The 20,445-nt window shown below is 38.3% G+C and overlaps 1 protein-coding gene across 2 annotated transcripts in view; it reads left to right on the forward strand.

Moving 5' to 3' along the window:
* LOC149271754 (mitogen-activated protein kinase kinase kinase kinase 3-like) overlaps positions 1 to 20,445 on the forward strand; it is a 107,325-nt gene that overhangs the window by 58,023 nt on the left and 28,857 nt on the right. The window contains exons 8-15 of one of the 2 annotated variants that reach the window (XM_089507142.1): positions 96 to 168; positions 1,330 to 1,461; positions 1,620 to 1,682; positions 1,786 to 1,867; positions 3,222 to 3,332; positions 14,158 to 14,236; positions 15,109 to 15,167; positions 15,969 to 16,031. In XM_089507142.1, coding sequence (XP_089363268.1) covers positions 96 to 168; positions 1,330 to 1,461; positions 1,620 to 1,682; positions 1,786 to 1,867; positions 3,222 to 3,332; positions 14,158 to 14,236; positions 15,109 to 15,167; positions 15,969 to 16,031 — 662 coding nt within the window. The remainder of the gene's footprint in view (positions 1 to 95; positions 169 to 1,329; positions 1,462 to 1,619; positions 1,683 to 1,785; positions 1,868 to 3,221; positions 3,333 to 14,157; positions 14,237 to 15,108; positions 15,168 to 15,968; positions 16,032 to 20,445) is intronic. The other variant, XM_089507143.1, reaches the window with a different exon arrangement.

The raw sequence follows: 20,445 nt of genomic DNA on the forward strand, positions 1-20,445 counted from the left end.
ACAGTTTAAGTTACTGCACACTAATATACACATGATTTATGCTTTTATTACATGTGCATATGATTTCAATGCTAAAATATACATATTTTTAATAGCTGACTTTGGAGTGTCTGCGCAGATTACAGCAACAATTGCAAAAAGGAAGTCTTTCATTGGAACGCCATACTGGTAACGTGTTGTCTTATTTATTTATACACTCGAGATGTATTGTTCTTTTAAGAATTAAGCTTTGAGACATGGGTTAGATGTATGATGGCAGCAGGCTGGAATTTATTGCCCCATGTACTGTACTGTAGCTGAACCCCTAGTGCCGTTAATGATGCAAATTTGGCTATTTTTACATTTTAAGTAGTTAGGATCAGTTTATTACAATGCGTTAGATTTCTAAGGGATGGGGGCTTGATCTTTTAATCTGTCTCTTCTGGCTGCTGGATTTGAGCCATAAAAAGCCATCATTTATGCCCTAAAAAGGGTGTATTGGTGGAGAAAGGGCCAAAGCTGAACTCCCTTATAGCGGTAGAGCTTAAAATATAAATGGACATACAAAATCTGAATTTGAGTCTTTTCCCATTATACTAATCAAAATTATTTTGTAAGATAAATTGGAGTGCGAGAACATGAGAAGAAATACTGATTGATGCAAAGGCAGTGTACAGTGACAGAGCTGGGCAGATCTATACTAGATGTTTTTTTTGTTACAGGCAATCCTTAAAGTTCTAGCTCTTACAGGAAAAGGTTATATACATTGAGATGACGCAATCGGATTGAGGTTTCTAACAATTTTAAGTTAGTGGGTGGGTTGGCACATCCTTATCGCACATAAACCCTTTGATAGCTTACAAAAAACAGCTCTAGGTAGTTATTAGATAGGGATACATGCCCTGGTTGCTCTATATCTTTAGTTAAGGGGTAACTTGCCTACACTCAGTAAAAAGTATCCTAGAAGGCATTAGTACCCCAGGATCTTTTCCGTATGATCCTTTCTCCCCTCGGTGATACAGTATCTGGTGCTCGGGGACCTTGGTCTCAGGACCTACACCACATTCAAGGTTGGGTAGGCGCTGTACAATAATTTATGGCCCCATTGATTCAGGTTTCATTTTTTTTTATTACTGTCAAGTCAAGTGAAGGCTATGAAAACGAAAGGCTTTTTATGTTTATTTTAATGGGAATTAATTTATTCATCACGGTGGCGGCTCCGAGACTCCTCTCATGAAACCTCTGGTGGTGTTTGGTCTAACCAACGTAGCAGTGCTGTTACTGTGTTCCTTTCCCATGGGCTTATCCTACCGTGTGCCATGTGTAATAAGTACATGTTTCCATGTTTAGGATGGCTCCTGAAGTAGCTGCCGTTGAAAGAAAAGGGGGGTACAACCAGTTATGTGACATTTGGGCCGTCGGAATAACAGCCATAGAGCTTGCTGAACTCCAGCCGCCGATGTTTGACCTGCATCCAATGAGGTAAATGGCGGTCTGAAGATGCAATGGTGATTCTATTTACAGTAAAAGTATTCTCATCATTCCTATATCATTAGTAAACAAATATTTTTAATGTAATATTCGCATTGAGTGGATTTTCACTTACTTGGTCAATTTAAATGTTTTGTTTTTGTTTTTAGGGCGTTGTTTCTAATGACTAAAAGTAACTTCCAGCCTCCAAAGTTAAAAGACAAAATGAAATGGTAAGTGGCTTTGCTCTTCATTTGGTGGCGTGGCTTTGCTCATGATTTTTTACTTCCATTTATAGCGCTGTTCATTTTTGTTTTTCTCCATTTTTCATTGAAGGTCAAATAGTTTCCATCATTTTGTCAAAATGGCCCTCACAAAAAATCCCAAGAAAAGGCCCACAGCAGAAAAATTGTTACAGGTAATGTATCAATGTGTGTTATTTGTTAAGGGATTTGCTTGTGCGTCCTTTTGTTAGTTCCTGGGCGGTTGGGCCACCACCATGCAGGATATTTCCTGCCTTCCCCTGAATTTTGCATATGTTTTGCGATATAATATTTTTAAATCATTCATACCAGGTCCCGTTAAATGACTCTTTTTGGATTCTATTTAGAATCGATATGTAATGAACCACTTGTTAACCTTACCAGCAACTACAGTCTACAGTCCTGGCAGTCACTACTACCGTGCATGCATGAAGAATACGGTGTGTGAATGAACAGGTTTTGGGGCCAGAGTCTCCGGTGCATTCTCCACTAAGGGCAGGGCTCAGGATATACCTACTTTAGCAGCTGTATTCTGCCAGGCTTGGATGAACAGCTCTGCGGTGTATCTCACACAGCAATGCTCAGCAGGCAGATGAGAAGTGCTAGAATTCTCAATAAGTCAATAAAAGAGTTTGGGGAAAAAGGACCCAAAAGACCCAAATTCCTTTAATAAGAAAATCAGGAAACATGTTTAATGCACACATATATATCATACTAGTGAAGGTCATTCGCCCGTTCACATGCATGTGTCCTGATCACACATAGTGTGTAACGTGTGCTTTTGACACAAAGTTTCGCTGCAATCCATACTGTGGGTTTATTCTGACTCTAAAGTTTTTAATTCTTACATTTAGTCCTAAAGATGAAATTGCATGTTTTTGGAGGTTAGTTTCATTTACCTAGGTGTAATAATATACTGTATGTTGAGTGAAATGCTTTTTCTTCTTTATACAGTGCACATATACCACATAATGAGAATTAACTGTTGGCATATGCATGTGACATTTTCTACATATGTGTCCCTCACTATTAATACATGCGGATTTTGCCTTTAAGTAACCAAATGTTTGTTTCAAGAACCTCTCCATGTCTACAAAGAGGCAAATTTTCTTTCTTAGGCAAATGAGTTAGGAAACAATGAGTTAGAGGACTAAATGAAAACGCTTTATGGAGTCAAGTTCAAAGCCAAAATATACAATTAATAATACTTTAACAGAAAGCGACACATTAGTCTCAAACCCTGTTATGGTAACGTAACATCATATAGCTGTGGCACACTTAGGTCTCCTAACCTCCATCTCTAATGGGGCTCTAAACTAATCTGTACTCAACCTGTGCTAAGTAGCCCTTAACCCCTAGGGAGCCGCAAGGTTCTGCACACTGCTACACACTACTCTGCTGTGCTTGAATTGATAGCAATTTCTATTAAGTGTAGCAATGACTTTGTAATACAGAAATAACTTTTCCATCGACCGCACTGACGGAACGCTCTTCTCTTACCTTTTGCAGCATCCTTTTGTTACCCAGCCGTTAAATCGCACTCTCGCTATCGAGTTGTTGGATAAGGTGAACAATCCTGACCACTCTACTTTCCATGACTTTGATGAGGATGACCCTGAGGTAAGGACACCTGGTAGCGATGATGTAATGGCCACTAGCATCTTTAGAATTCAGTTAAAATGGTACTTCTTGATTGTTCATAGCTCTAATATGTGTTTATAATAATTGTATGTGGGTGGATTCAGCTGGACTAAATACAGAAGGTCACTTAACACACTAAACACTGAGCTTGGCAAATGACTCAGTAATCATTTCTTTCAAAAAAAAAAAAAAAAAAAAATCCATCCTGCTATAGACTGAAATAACAGAGGATCTGATTCACTCGTCTTCAGATGCAGGAATATGGTATGTTAGCCTGGTATCTCCAACCCATTCTTGTTTGCCATTTTGTCCCCACAGTGGACAAGAATGATAGACATATATATATATATATATATATATACCGTATATATATATATATATATATACCGTATATATATATATATATATGGTATATATATATATATATATATACCGTGTATATATATATATATATATATATATATATATATACCGTGTATATATATATGCTCAGGTACATAAATGGTTAACGCAGTACCACAGCCTTATTTCACTTAAACCCTTAAGCAATGAATGAATCCGTGTGGTCTGTCTACAGAGAACAGTGAAGTAAGTAACCTTTGCTGATATAGTAAAGGATGAATTATCTAGGAAAATGTATCACAGAAAGCATTAGTATTCCAAGACCTTGGTCTCAGGACCTACACAGCTTTTAAGATTGGCAAGAAGCTATACAATAATACATGGGCTCCATTGATTCAGCTTTTATCTTTTAGAGTATTATTATTACTGGAGAGTCAATATTCTACTTAGTGTAAGTAGAGGGTATGCATCAATAGCCTTTGTATGATTATTGTAATGGGAATGAATTGTATCATGGTGGCAGCTCTGTGTCCCCTTCAGTGAAACCCCTTATCTTTGGTCTAACCTGTTGCATTATTATGGAGTTAAAGAGGAGATTGGATGCTTCTAATTCCCCATGCAACAGACATGTCAATTACTTTTTGTATCCCCCCCCCCAGCTTTATTCCTGCATATACCCCAATATTTCAGGTGCCAGAAGTGGGGCACATTCATTAGCGGCTGTGCAGAAGTGTAGCTAGCTTAGAGGCTTGACGCAGAACCATAAACCTACCTTGCACGTTCAACCACCTTCTGATCAGTGACATATCCCAGACGAGGAGACGTCAACCACGGAGGTGGATGCCACTGGGGGAGCTTGATACACCACTGCTCGTGATGTATTAAAGCATAACTGTAATATGACATCATATTGCAGCACTCAGCATGTATATTTTGAGCTAAAAAGCTGGGCTCTCTAAAGCTGAAAATCCAGGCTATCTCACTTAAAATGGGACACGTAGGTGGTATAATGTAAAAAAAAAACATTCTATAGAAAACGTGTTATGTATTAATTGATCCCTTGTTTAGTTTGAAATATTTTTTTGTATTTATTTACCATTTTAAACTTTCATTCATGTATATTAATGCACAATACTAAGTTCTCCATAATTTCTTTATTCAATGATGATGCTATCTTTCCTTTATTTCTATGATTATTTTCTTTTCACTAGCAAAGAGTGAATATATTGTTCTTATAATATTTAAAACTATTTCATGGGTTTTTTTCTGTGCATAAACTGTATTCAAGTCAAAATTTGTACATTTAAATTTTGTTTAATTTGGAGGCAGAGAAAATAATTCTTCAAATTCATGTAACTGATTCTCCTCCTTTTTTTTTTTTGTGTACGTTGGTCAATTTTTTCCCAAATAGTTTAAGTTTTGGGGGATTTTTTCTCCTGCATCTCCTCCTGTGCGTCGGGCCCCCCGTTTTGCAGCCCGTCCAAAGGTACACTTGTTGTTCCGCGCAAGCTGCGTGTATCACCTAACCATAGTGTGCCGGCTTCCTAAAACCCTGCAGTAGCTCAGACCATGTAACATTGCATTTACTGGGCTTCCAGCTTCTAGACAGGACAAACGTGCCGTTTTTGCTCATCTCATCTTGGGCTAGAAAAAAGTCTTGTACCCGCTTACATTGCTTATGTGAATTACTAACGTTTTTATTGCAATTTAACTAATGTTGTTTTCCTGGAAAATGTTGAGCGTAGAAAAGCAACTAGTTTTAGTCTATATTACTGTAAATTTGTTCTTCCTTAAAACACACAAACATCTTACTTTGAACATTTCCTTTTTAATGACATTACATCTCATGCGGCATATATGTGCCATAGGAATAACCTCATTTTCACCTTCTAAAATTGATCACGTTGCTGGGACAGTGTGATGGGATGCACGTAATACCGAAATGCTTAAATTTACTTTGTTTTCAACGTGTAACATGAATTTAGTGTTTTATTCCTTTAATGCCAAAAGCACAGACCTCCGTACAAATTAGAACGGTCACAAGGAATCTACCAACCAGCTCACTGGAGAGTCCCATTGCCCAATACGTTAATCTGCCTCTGGCTGCTCTCTCTCTCTAAAAAAACCCCAAAAAACCCCTCAACATAGACTTTTTAGATATGTGCCTAGTGCTGCCTGTTCAGCCATATTTGCACTTCAGCTATAATTTAATTCACGGGATTTCTTTTAATCATTCCGTATGCAGGCATTGACCACTCGTGTGACTTCCGACGGGGTAGGGTTTTCTTATCCATTGAAAAACCTTACATGTTCTACAACTCTCCTGCAAACTCTCCTATCAGCATCCCCTTTAGTGAATAAAGCCCTTTGTGGCTCAGTGGCTCACAGAGTATTTTATTGCTATGTTCATTAATGCCTAAATATTCTTACGGTGCTGTGAAATCTGCCCCTTTCCGATTTTTTTCTTTCATATTAAAAGCAAGTCCACCTCTGAACAGCTCAAAAGAAATAAAATGAAGGTTATGGAGTGACCTAGTCAAAGTCCTGACTTTCAATTTAAAAAGGCATTTCGTGCTCGAAACCCCCCCAAAGTTAAAGCAATCACACCGTACAGCGCTATGGTATATGATGGCACTATATAAAACAATAAATTATAGTAATTTATTGTCAAAATTCCTCCACAGTGATGTAAAAGACTCGTTGCCAGTTATCACAAATATTTGATTGGAGCTGTTGCTGCCAGGGGTGGCACAACCAGTGACATGTGACAAATAAACAAAAAATAGAAGAATTTGGGAAGGGGGCAAATATTTTTTCACAGCAGATATCCAAATTGCAACCATGTATTTTAGGTGTCCCAAAAATTACTATATGTTTTTATATAGTGCAAAGCAGTAAAACACAGTGACGAAAATAGCATTCTAAAGCTGGTTGTGAAGAAACCCATTAAACATAAGCTCGGTATTTATGGTTGCAGTAGAATTCTACTAACCAGAAGTATATCGCCATCATAATTTTATCCCATGAAGCTCCTCTATTGAATTATGCATATTAAAGAACTTTGTAACTACCTTAATATGCATTCTTCAACCCATATAGAAAAAAAAAAGTATGTACTTTCAGGAGAAGTTACAGCAAACCATCCCCTCTGTGGTCCACGTTTGACTACTTTGGGCCAGCACTGGAGCTTTCCCTTGGTGAGTATAGCACTCATGTTCGGCCAAATACATTTCCTGCCAACCTAGGATCTTGGCGGGAAAAATGCATAAGTAGGGATCATGCCGAATACCTATATACATTTGCAATAGTGAGAGTTCAGTAATTTAAAGGGAACACAGCTTTTTAAGCGTTGAAGTATTGCTTTACTTTAGGAGCTATGGATTTACTTTATTTATTATTTGTTATTACAGTAAAGCATATAGAAGTTACTACAAGAATTAACTTCTATGTATTTCACTTGACATATTCTAGTAGAAGATTAAATAGCAACGATTATCACTCCGAGTTGAGTACAAAATGGCCAAACCTTAACAAAATGGATGAAAACCGGAACCCGTGAGAAATCTCCTTTTTATTCTCAGCTTCCTCATTTGTATTAATGCTGTAAAAACTGTGTTGTTGAGAGTTAAATTATTTTTATATCAGAAATTATATTATAGGAAATCCACTTCTGGTCAGAGTCAGAATATGCCAGGTTGATTTTAAAGTAAAGACATAGAAAAGAAGTATGAGATGCTCACCAAGAACAGACAAGATGGACAGGAGACGGCCTAGACTGATCATCTGGAGAACTGGGCAAAAAGTGGCCGAGCTGCACACTTGCCTTTACTGGTGCTACAGTGGCCCATTGAGTCCTTCAATGTATGGCCACCGACTGAATACCTATGGCCACACTCTGAGTGTAGATCATTTAGTGTCTGCTGGTCTTAAAGTGCTAGAGCCAGTCTTCTTCCCCACTGCAAGTCTATAAAATGGATGCAGTTCTAAGGCCCTTTGCCTACAGGCTCCTAAGGGTCTGTTCAGATGTACTTAAAGATATCCTTGAATGTCATATTTTTGGCATAAAACCCTTAAAGGCATGTTTTAATAAATTCTTGGAAGGAAATCCACACTTTCTGTTATGACGGCCAGATTTGTGGGATAAATTTATCTTATGGCTGTAGTTCAGACTTTTTTTTTTTGTGATGTGTTTGAAATGATCGCCTTGTTATGCCCTGAGGAGGTGTAGTGTGAAATTGCACGCTTATGCAAGAGATGCAAACCAAAGGGAATGAAAAGCTAGCCTCGGAAGAATTAAGATTTTGCATTATGCATGTCTGGAATGCAATGCGTGTGCGTGCTTGTATGTAGACGGTAAGCCGTGAAAGGGTGGTTATTAGCTAAAAACATATGTCCTCGCCTGGGATTAGCCGAAGCATGTGTGCTGTGTTTGTTGTTAGCATGCAGAGACGCACAGCGTGTCAGAGTGTGTGTAAGAATACCATTGTGTTACAGGAAAAAGCCGTCATCGTCTTTTCATTATGTTTGCCGGTTTCTGTACAATTGCTTCTCTCGGTTAGGAAAAGCCATCTTGAAGATAACTCTTCTACCTTAGCACTGGTGAGATCGGGTGGCTCAGACAGCTCATTTGAAAAGAAATGATGTATACAGGCAATGATTCATACCACGGGACATAATTATGAGCTCATCCTAATTGCTTGCCGACACCATAATCAAGAGTTAGCATTAAGCAAGCACTCTCCCGTTGTGGTAAAGGACTCGTTCGGTTCCTTTTCTGCTGAATAATTGACATCTCTTGTTTTGGTCTGTAATATTGTGTACCCCTATTTCATAGTTTATGTAACAAAACCCATCACGTGAGCAGGAATAAGGCATATAGCATAGAATTAAGACGTGCGAGGTCAAAAATTATACTGCTCTCCGAACAAAGGAGGTATAGAGCATTTTCATTGGCACCCTAATAGACTTCTTCACAGTGGTGGTTTGGGTAAGTCTGAGCTCTTAGAGACAAAGGTCATCAATATTATCGCTCATCACTTTAAGGATCGCAGCTATTTATAGAGGTCTTCGATATCCCTTCGTCTGTGTGTCTAACCACAGGAACTGGCATTGCCTATAGAGACGGCGTTGTAAATAGGGGAGCCGCTCAGCTACATACAGCTCGATGCTCTTTGATAACCTGCAAAGGCAAACTGCATCATTTTTATCGCTCAATAATTTAACTATCACAGCGACCAAAACTCCGGTATGCAGTTCCACGTGTTCAGAGATTATTGCATAGTCCGTCCAACACCATCAATGCCATCTTATCGCTCTCTATATAATAATCATGAACACCAAGTTTTTATTTATTTTCTCAGATTGAAAGTACAGCCCCAGTAAAAAAAAGAAATCCAGATTTTATTATAAAGCAAATTTTATATATATATATATATATAATTAATTTTTTTGTTTGTTTGTTTTTTTTACGTTGGTAGAAAACTCTTGGGCATGTAGATATAAATGCCTGTTAAGACAATTCATCATGATAAAGTGATCCGCACGTTGTTAATGCACACATACCCCCAATTATCAGATCCTAAAGAGACGCTAAAGCTATGTGTAAGTATGTAAAATCTCCTACTTTACAAGTAGTATATCCATGTAGTATAGCTTCACTTATAGCTTAACTCTTTGTTTACCCTGCTAAATGCGTAAAAAGTCAGCAGCTGAGACAAGGTGTTCCTTATAGGATCATCCTAGTGTTTAAAAGTGCTGTAATTATAGTGTCTGCATCCCTGCAAACATTGTAAAACAAGAATTATTGTTTGCCCATGATACCCCTGTGAAAGTAAAATACCCCCTCTTTAGTGTTTTTTGTGCCTTTTATGAATGTTTATCCATGTTGCCTATTTGCATTGATCCAGATAAGTAACGGTAAGCCAGTACTTTAGAATACTGGCATTAATGCCTTCACTTGGAAGCTGCAAGTCAGATGTAGAAACTTTGTATCTAAAGACACGCTGCGGCTTAAAGTAAATGTTGAGCTAATACTTAAACTTATTATACAGCCCCACCAATAAAGAATGCCTATTAAAGTACCTTGCATGTATTTTAATATGTGTTCTTTGACATGTATGGGGACAATAAATATAATTATCTTTAGGAGAAGCTGCAGCACACCGGCTCCACTTTTGGTTATTTAAAGCCTTAAAGTCACATGCCATTCTTTCTTTGCATTGGAAATGACAAAATATCTTCATCTTCAATTTTTTTTAATAGCAAAGATTAGCTTCCAGACAATATGATTTTTACGTTTGTTTGTATAACACGTTTCCATCAAAATAGTACAGTATGTAAAACAGACATTTATAATGAAACATAATCGTGCATCTCACATGACGTGCACAAATGGTGAAGGTAATGTTCCTTTTTTCAACCCTGTGTTCCTTCTCCTGACCTTTTGTTTCTGTAAGTCCAAATTGTTATGGTATGTACTACTTGTTATGTCCTGTTTACTCATTGTACAGTGCTATGAAATATAACAGAGCTATATAAATCAATAATTAAAAATAATTATCCTGAACCCTACATTCTCTATGCTGTAAGCTTTATGTATGAAAGAGCACCCCGTGTGGCCATATTGTGTATTACTGTCAGAGTAGATGCATCTAAGAAAACTTATTACTCGAGGCATTATTATTATTATTATCCTTTATTTATATAGCGCCAACAGTTTACGCAGCGCTTAATACAATACATAAATTCAAGGGATATGACAAGACAAGAATTGACAGACTAAGACAAACCGATACATTTGGTGGAGAGAGCCCTGCTCGCAAGCTTAGGCATGCAAGCTTTGTTTACTTCTACTTTGTCCTGCAAGATGAACTGTCAGCCAGTAGGCAGAGCAGATAATTATGATAAACTAGAATCCATTAGAATCGTTACTACACTTTTATTTTTTATTTTTTTACACAAACCCATACTTAAAATTGCTTTGTATGCATACCTTCAAATACTAGAATGTTTCTTTTCCTTTCTTGGTGATGTTAAATATTCTGAACTTTAATGTGTATCGGTAGTAGTTTATAATGCTCTGCTCTATCATGTATGGTAGACCCATCACCCTGTTGAGCCTCTAGGCATTAACAGACACTTCTTTTTCTCCTTGTACTCTGTTATCGGCTTTAATATCAGTGTCGAGATGTAGTCATTTAGCTCTACAAGTATAAGTATGATGCGGTGGATATAAAACAATCATTTTGATGAAAACATAGTCTGATCTTGCATCTACTGATTAAACCCAGAAGCCAGCCTTCTAATACAATGTTTTGTTTGTGGGAAATAGCACAGTCAGCGGTATCATTTCTTTTATAAATCTCTTTTCAAGCAAGCAGTTTGATATTAATCTGTCATTTCATACAACGCCACCTTGTCATTCTTGCCCACTTTTATCGCATATATATCATTATTTCATTTCAAACCATGTTTTCTAGAAGTGGTTTTACAAATAACACAGACATACCCAGCTGTCAAGCTGTATTGTATAGCGGAATATTATAACAACGCGCAGTCTTTGAGCATATAGCTTTGGAAAACTCAATCACCTTCATCGAATGCTTGAGGAGTCACCATTGTTCATGAAATAAGGTTGTGTTTGAGATTTTTATGTTTATTTTTAGCTTGTATTCTTGAGTCTACTACCGCTGTCCTCATAAGCTCAAGGTCTGTGCAAAAGTAATCTGTCTTTTCAAATATCATGAAAAAGGAATTTGGAAGAACTTGTATAGGTTGTTTGAGGATAAATGTAACTAGGTTTATTTTTGCTTGTAGCCTTGGGAGCGAAGGAATACAAATTGTCTTTCAGTCAAACAAATAAACCACAAACAAATTTTATGGTTGCTTTAGGCTTATTAAGAGAACAGATGTATGAGACAATAGTTTTGTATGTTATGTGTACAGTGGCAAGAAAAAGCTAGTGAACCCTTTGGACTTACCAGCATTTGTGTATATACTTGTCTTAAAATGCAATATGATCTTCATGTAAGTTACAATAATGAACAGAAACAAAAATCTGTTTAACCAAGAACACACAAATTAGTGTATTGTTCTTGCTCACATTGAATACAACATTCAAAGATTCACAGTGCAGGTTGGAAAAAGTATGTGAATGCCTAGACTAATGACAACAAAAGCTATTTGGAGTCAGGAGTTAGGAAATCTGGAGTCCAATCACTGAAATGGGATTGAAGGTGTGTTTTAGATTCACTTTGACATTAAAGAACACCACATTGAGCTGATTACTAAAGTACATTCTTCCATTGAGTTTTATTAGTCAATGTGTCCAGGTGGGTGATTAAGACTGAGCCATTATAATGTTTTTGACATGCTTTATGATAAGTCAGGGTGTTTGCTAAATAGGTTCTGTTAAGGTAACCGAGCTGGAATACATACAGATGGCTAATATGTAGCTGTCTGAAAACAGCAGAACAGTTTTTTTTTAAAAAATAACTTGTTTAATTTGATACCAATTATAAAAAAACACCTTTAACTACCACATCTTGTCATTTTGGAATATCATGTATAGTAGAGAACTCTCTGTCCATATTAACCCATTTGCAGTGATGTATAAATGTAGCACTGCACAACAATTTGCAGCAGAGGACTGATAGACAAGTCAATAAAGCCTCACATATTTCATAGATCTATAAAATGATTAACTAATGTTTTGCTTTGAGGTTATGTTGTGTGATTTATTGTGTTAAAACAAATTTTCTGAGCTAGAATTTTTACTAGGCCATTTTTTATTGGGCAAAAGGGTACTGATGGTAATAAAGGCATAAGACCTCTTATTTAAGTATAACATACATTTGACCTTTGAAAGAAGGAACAGTCCAAACACTTCCTGTCGCTGAGTGCTGCTTTGTCTATGGGTAGGGATTTGTTATTCCTCTAGCTCGGCAGGAGAGTACATCTTTGGATTAGAGTTACTGGAAATAATGATATCCCAGTACATTCTGAATGTTTTCCAATAGTAATCAAATCCCTGCAGTGTCTGCTTTTCATAAAGTATGTTCTCTAAGAAAATCCTTGTAGTTTTCATAAAAATCCTTGGGAACACCATGCAGAAAACATAAAAGACTTTTTAGATTTAAATTATATTTTGATGCGACTAGTAATCTTTCTTTTTATTTGCTGACATGACAGGGAACTCTGTGTGGTTTTTGTTTTTTTTGTGTTAGAGCTACAGCCGTGTGATAAAGAAAGTACACCCTCCTTGAATTCTATGGTTTTACATATCGGGGCATAAAAAGCACCTGTTCCTTAGCAGGTCTAAAAATTAGGTAAATACAACCTCAGATGAACAACAAATGACATAACCCGCAAACCTTAGTGAACCAATGTCGTAAAGAAGAGTGGGCCAAAATTCCTCCACAATGATGTGAGAGGCTGATAAAGTCATACAGAAAACGATTACTTCAAGTTTTACACATGGCTTCTCCATTTTGGCTTTATTTTTGTTGAATAAATCATGACGCTGTTTAATATTTTATGTGTTGTTCTTCAGAGGTTATATTTACCAAATTTAGATCTGCAAAGGAACAGATCATTGTTGTTATGTCCTGATAGGTAAAACCATGTCAAAGAGAGTGTACTTTCTTTTTCACACAACTGTATCTCATTGCCCAGGTATAGACCTTATTAAACATGGTTTTGTGGTATGGAGATGTCATGTTCCCCTTGCATTCTATAAATAAAATTTAAACATCCTTTGAGTTATAACTTACTTTGTCAGGCCCAAAATTCTTCTTTGTTAGATATTCTTTAACCCCCATAGTATCTCCTGTGTATGAGATGTAGTAGGCCAACTAAGCTAAGGAGGCCAACTGCATGTCTGGTACATCATTTTTACACCATTCAGCAGCCTTCTCGTACCTTCCTTTCTTCTTTGTGGAAATGTATATTTTCTCCCTAAATTGTGCTTCTTTACTAAGATTATAGCATGTAACTACATCCTACATGTTTCTACCCTACGTACATTATGTTCATAGGAGCTTGTGGCCAACTTGGCCCTACTCTCGCTTTGAACGCTGCAAGTTTCCTAGGGCCCAACTAAATTTGACATCACATGCGTGAAAAGATGCAGCAAGTAATGGAAATAGACATCAAGTGCACTAAAGTTACGCCAAACTGTAGCCAGCCATCTTGGTTGGCAGAATAATTGGTTAAGTCAGCAGGTCTGATGCTGAATATAAATCTATAAGCACATGTTCTAAGGTACAGGATGGTTCAGAAATATATACCTGTTTTGGTTGGGTCAGCATTACATGTCCATTTTTGCCTCTCTATCCTTTTGTGCTGCAGACAGAATCAAATATGTTTTATTGATTTAAATCCACTGCATCGGGATAGATGTCTTTCCAGCCGTGCAGTGCATGTTTTTTAATGTTTTTCTGTCAATTTTTTGTGTTTGTTTCAGCCTCCAGTTGTCGTACCTCACAGGATTCACTCAACCAGTAGGAGCGTCCGAGAAGAAAAAACACGCTCAGAGATTAACTGTAAGAGTATATCTGGATTTCACTTTAACCCCTTATCAGGTAGTGGCCAGTAAATGCATTCTGCATTCCTCTAGCCTTCTGACATTACACTTTTAATATATATCAGCTCGGCTTTCTAATTCAGCCTATAGATAAGATACCAATATGTAATTTAGATTCAAAAAGCAAAAACAAAATGATGTAAGCCGAGAAATGTTTTGTAGCCCCATTGTTTGCACAAAGTGGCTATATAGTTTATTCTATTAAGGACCAGTAATTCTGATATATTTGTCTATATTTATCCGGTTTCGGGGTTGTGCATTACAAGGTGCAAATAATATGTTTAGGTTTGTTTTAACATTTTATGTCTATATATATATACACACATACATATGTACACACATACACACACATGCACACATTATATGGGCAAAAGTATTGGGACACCTAACAATTACACCAACAGGGACGTTTATGACATTGCATTCTAAATTCATAGTTGGTCCCCTCTTTTGCAGCTATAACAGCTTCCACTCTTCTGGTTTTCCCTGATACCATTATGGTCAGTAATTCCATGTTTTTGTTACAACAAAGCCATGGAGTTACAGTAACTACACTTTTAGGGCTATTTACTAAAGGAGTTGACAGGAGAGTTGTGGATTTTACTCCTTCCCTTCACCATTCATTATAAAGGGCTGACCCCAGTGAGATTCTTCTGCAGGATGATCTTTAGTGGCCTTGTATAATGCATAGTTAAATCAGTAAGATTTTTTTTTTTAAACCAATTTTCCAGTTGCCTATTTATAAATATTTGAGCTGCATCCCAAATGGTGTTCTATTTTCTAAGGCTCAGTGATATTAGAATTTCTCTATTGTCTACTTTCCATTCCCAGTTGGCCAAGTGAAGTTCGATCCACCTATGAGAAAGGAGACCGAGCCGCATCATGAGCTGGTGAGTTATTCTACCCATAAATTATGCTTATTCTTGATTTATTTGCATTTTAATATCGACAGTGACAAAACAGTGCTGGTGAAAATAATTTTCGATGAGCCCATGGGTATTTAGCTAGGTTTATTAGACTTTATTGGAATGTCGAGTTTTGATCTTGTTTCATTTGAAGGTTTTTGCTGCCTTAGCTTCTCTTACACACAATGCGGACTCATGCGATCATCACGCTCTCTGTTTAATTTCTTTAGCGCTGTTACTTGGCCTCTCAAGTTCTGCTTTGTTTTTTCTGTTTTTGTTCTCTTAAAAGATCCTGCATGTGGCAAATCAGTTAAGAGGAAGGTCAGACAGAATGCATTTTTTTTTGTACTAACGCATTGTTTTTAACTAACTTATCCCCCAAAAAAAGTCAGTATTTTTGGGAGCAGACAGATGGTTCAGGTTTTAAGCAGCGTGCTGTTCTCACAAACCACTAATGATTGTGCTACTAAATAAACTATTGCAAGTCGTGAAATAGCAGGAACTTTTCTTTCTCCTGTTTTTGTAGAACCTCAGCAATGCTAGCGTTTTCTGATCGTTATCGTTTGCGTGTTCTACTTTTTGCTTTTTCTTGTGTAGATTCCCCTTTAATCTAAACCTAAAAACCACAGCATGCTCAGAGTGATTGTCAGTGTCCTCCAACCTACCCGCCTGGAACGCCTGCTTTTTTTTTTGCCATAGTTTGCAGTCTGTTAGTGACGAACCCCTATGTGTATGTGCAGCTATGTATCTTACTGTAAATAACTTGGGTATCTGTCTGCTAAACAGCTCGACAGGGACGATTTTTTGGACAGTGCAGAAGAAATATACTACACAGCAAGATCTAATATGGTATTTTCCACCTTCTCTTTTTTTCTTTGTCTGCCCTGATTTTTGTGTCTCTGTACTTTTTCTTCTGGAAGCTTAAATGTCATGAACCGTATCTGTCCTTTTCTAAGTTGCGCCGCCCAATAACGGAGGCAGATCTCCTACTAATGGTCAATATATTGTATGTCGGGACTGGACACATCCAGGAAAGCCAGGTAGCCATGGCTCCTAATATGTTGCTGCCGGCGCCTAACGTTGTGTGCTATTTTAGAGTGATCTTTATAGATACATCACCTCCTGGCTTCTGAAGGGTATTCGTTTTAGTCCATTTTTTAAAATACAGATTTCTAATATTTAATAATGTGTCATAATAATTTAGTACTGTTGTAAATTATTATAATGTGTGAGTAAGACACTATATTTTGGAGTTTACCACCTATACTATCAGCTTGTTCACCCCTATGGAACTTGGTTTTTAGTTGTTATTTCATTAGGTTAATGTAAATGCCGTAGCTCTATAAAATCTGGGTGTATTTTCTTACAGAGCCCTCCTTTTACTGTTATAGCACTAGGGTGCTATTGATTTGTGAACGTGAGGCTAGTTATATTTTTCACTGATCTCCGGAGTCTGGATATATAACGCAGAACCTATTATAGAACACAAAGTACCACTCAGCTTCTGAAGATCCAACAATTACATGAATTAGTTAAGATGAAAGGAACACAGCTGTGTTTTAAGGAAACCATTAATGTCCTACACACTTGGTTGTCTTGTCTGTGCTACACGTGTCAAGTCAAACGCATGTATTGGTTTACCCTGTGATGCTAAAGACATCACGTGATCTGTATCTCAGTTGTGTCAATGGTACAGTAACCAGGAAAGTGCTCGATGTCTGGTGTTCCAGTGTTTTCTTTGGGATAGGATGCATATAAAGTCAGTACATGTGAAATGTATCTCCGTTCTTTGTTTACAATTCGTGCAGTTGTGGTTCCTTGTGTTGTGTTTATGAAGCCCTCCTTGAAACACGATGAGCTTCACCTACTCTATAGAAATGGCACATCTCCTAGTGATCAATTCGTGGTCATTCCCACACATCACAAATACTCCTCATATGTCTGCTAGGTATAGTTAAAGTGAATGCATGAGTTTGACCACAATCCCCATCTGCTGAACATTAACGTAGACACATTTTCAGTTATTGGCAAACGTTGCTATAAGCAGCGATCCACTGGTATACGATTTGTGGTTTTGCATTAAGTGGATTTGCAGAATTGTCCTCTCAAATTAACCACCAACACGTACCTTCAAAGGTAATCTTGGCTTTCATGACATAGACGGCTACGGACTTCTTCATATAGAGAATAAACAATTAAACTAAAAGCACATCAAAGTTACTTTCCCATTTTGACCATGCAGTAAGAGTATATCAGGAAAAGGTATCTCCATGGTAACAAGCAACTGACCACCGCATAAAATAATGTTTTAATCCCCAAGATCAAGACAAACAATTTTCCAATATACAATTTCTAAATATCACACTTTAAACCCCTTTGTACTGTGCTTATTTATTTTGGATTTTAGCTTCGGTTTTGAACTTTTAGTTACTATTTTTCAGTGGCTATTTGCCTAGGGGCCATAGGAAAGAACTGATGGGACGTACAGTAATTACTTTAACATAAACCATTTCCCATATTCTCTCGCTTTTTCTGGCGGCTTGACAAAGCAAGGATCTCGTTACCTCCACATGTATTTGTTTACTGTAACGTGTACCCGTTGTACGGCATTGCTGAATATGACGGCGCTATATAAACAAGCGCAATTCACACCAGCATTGAATGTGTGTGTATATAGACACTTTACTCCAGTGTTCTCCAAAACTCATGTTTAGAGTTGTTGATGTAACACACCACTTTAAGTAACAGTGACAGATGTCATGTTCGTGAAAATGTCACGTAAGATGTGAATCTCGGGGTGGCAGCGGAACAACCTCTCGCATTCGCTTTCCCTCTTGTTATTTTCACGGTGACAGCTCTTGATTTAAATTGTGACAAAGTATTAAAGTGTCAAAGAGTCCTATCTGGGTTAGTTCCAAGACTAGGTCATTCTTCTAGCTAGGACAAAAGTAGATTGCTTGTTTATAAGCCAGGAGGCTTTAGAGTCCACTGCCAGATGCCTCAAGGTGAATGGCACGTGGGTACTGGAGGAAGGAAAATTACCATAGTCCTATTAATATATTTAACACGAGCATATTTCATCGTACAGGAATTTCCGCTTGTCATCTCGGATTGGAGGACAGTGATTTTAACTGATTCACAAGAACATCTAGGGTTCTCTATCAATGCAGTCTGCTGCTTACGACGAGATGACTATAGATATCGTAGGATAAGCTTTGTTTCATTGGTCATCGCAGACTAGTTTGAATTGCTGGACCGACTATTTCATCTTTATTCTTCTAACTAGTACTTAGCTTATACCTTTTTAAATTGTTAAAAGGTGAAAATACTTGTATATCTAATACCTTTCCTATCCTAAAACCATTGCATCCTTATCCCTGCCTAATCCTTTGAAAGTATGTCGGAACTGGTCAGTCTACTACACAGTGAAATAAATTAGAGGAAATAGGATAATGGGGAGGAATATTCATGCCAATCTGGAGGACAGGAAGCACTACTAGTACACGCACTACTTCCATGTTGTACATATAGACATACCTTGCTCAATATTTTAGAGCCGAGAGCTAGAATACGCATTGTCCGGAACTGTATCAACGGCCTGACCTCCATGTGATCTCAAACACATTGGACATTGGGTTTTTCAGACCTGATTCTGCAAAGCCACCGACTCAGCAGTTGTTGATAAACTACAATGCCCATGATTTCCTACCCACCTATGGAATACAAGAAGCAAAGTTTATGATGAGCTGCGTCTTGACTTCAAACAGAGTAGAGCTCCATTTAGCTGCATTTGGGACTTGTAGCGACCCTTAAAGTTTTTTGTAAGAACCTCAGCTAGTGTGGAATATCTGTGCTTCTCGATACCACGCAGACAACTCCACCAGTGAGGAATGGTACATGACAAGACCAAGCCTGCGTGTCTCCAACATCAGGCTGGCTCCGTTAATGCAGTAGTCAGTGGGTAACAAATGTATCTTGGAAATCATATTGGTTGATGTTTGGTGCCTGTGGGTTTATCAGTATGTTTGCTTTTTCCAGACGTAATATGTTATCAGCAGCTCCGCTATGAGACGTGGCGCGGCACACCAATATAAATCCATAATCAACTTGCTTGTGATATGTGTTTTGTTTCTGTGCAGTCATCTCCAATTTTAACCCTGTGCTAAACCCTTTTTTGCTCGGATTCTGACAGTATTTTTATCCTTTCTGTTCTATGTAAATACTCTTTAGAATCAGATTCTCACTCGACTGTAGTCTGTTTTCATACATGTGTTTAAAGACGGCTTTGTTAGGGTGTCCTAGACCATAAAGAAGGTATGGCCTTACCCAGCCTTCATTACCATGTAAGATTTGTAAATGTATTTGTATATAAGCTAATAGGTTGCATATATATATATATATATATATACCGTATTGGCTCGGATATAGGCCGCACTTTTTTCCCCCACTTTAAGTCTTTAAAGTGGGGGTGCGGCCTATATTCGGGTTCTAGCGCCCGACGCCCGGGACATGCAGTCCCGGGCGCCGGGCAGGCAGCGGGGTTAGGATACAGATCCCCCGCAGCGGTGCAGGGGACCTGCATCCTACCCCATGATACGCTCAGACAGCCTCCCCTGCCAGCACTTCCCATGGGGGGGTGCCGGCACGGGAGGTTGTCTAAGCGCATCGTGCGGTTGTCTAACCGCACGATGCGTTTTACCTCTGGCCCCCCGCCTGACTTACCGGAGCAGACTCCCGGGTGTCTTGCGGGGCCGGCGGGGGACATCTACGCAATACGCGTATACAACTTCCGGTGCCGGCACATCCGGCACCGGAAGTTGTATACGCGTATTGCGTAGATGTCCCCCGCCGGCCTCGCAAGACACCCGGGAGTCAGCTCCGGTAAGTCGGGGGGCAGAGGAGGACAGTGGCAGCATATCTCGGGGGGGGGGGGACAGTGGCAGCATATCTCGGGGGGGGGGGGGACAGTGGTAGCATATCTCGGGGAGGGAGGACAGTGACAGCATATCTCGGTGGGGGGGCAGAGTGGCAGCATGTTTTTTTGGTGCTTTTTTAAAGAAAAAAACTTTTTATTTAAAAAAGCACCAAACTTTTAGGGTGCGGCCTATATACGGGGGCGGCCTATATCCGAGCCAATACGGTATATATATATATATCCATCATATATATTTATGTAGGTTCAGTTCTGTTTTTTCTTTTTAAAACATAATTCAGTGCGCCTGCTTTATAGATAGAGAAGCTATACGTGCTGAGTGGTTTCTGA

Source organism: Sceloporus occidentalis, unplaced genomic scaffold (genome assembly GCF_023333645.1).
Source record: "Sceloporus occidentalis isolate IW3139 unplaced genomic scaffold, rSceOcc1.0.p SCAF_463, whole genome shotgun sequence".
NCBI classification, from domain to species: domain Eukaryota; kingdom Metazoa; phylum Chordata; class Lepidosauria; order Squamata; family Phrynosomatidae; genus Sceloporus; species Sceloporus occidentalis.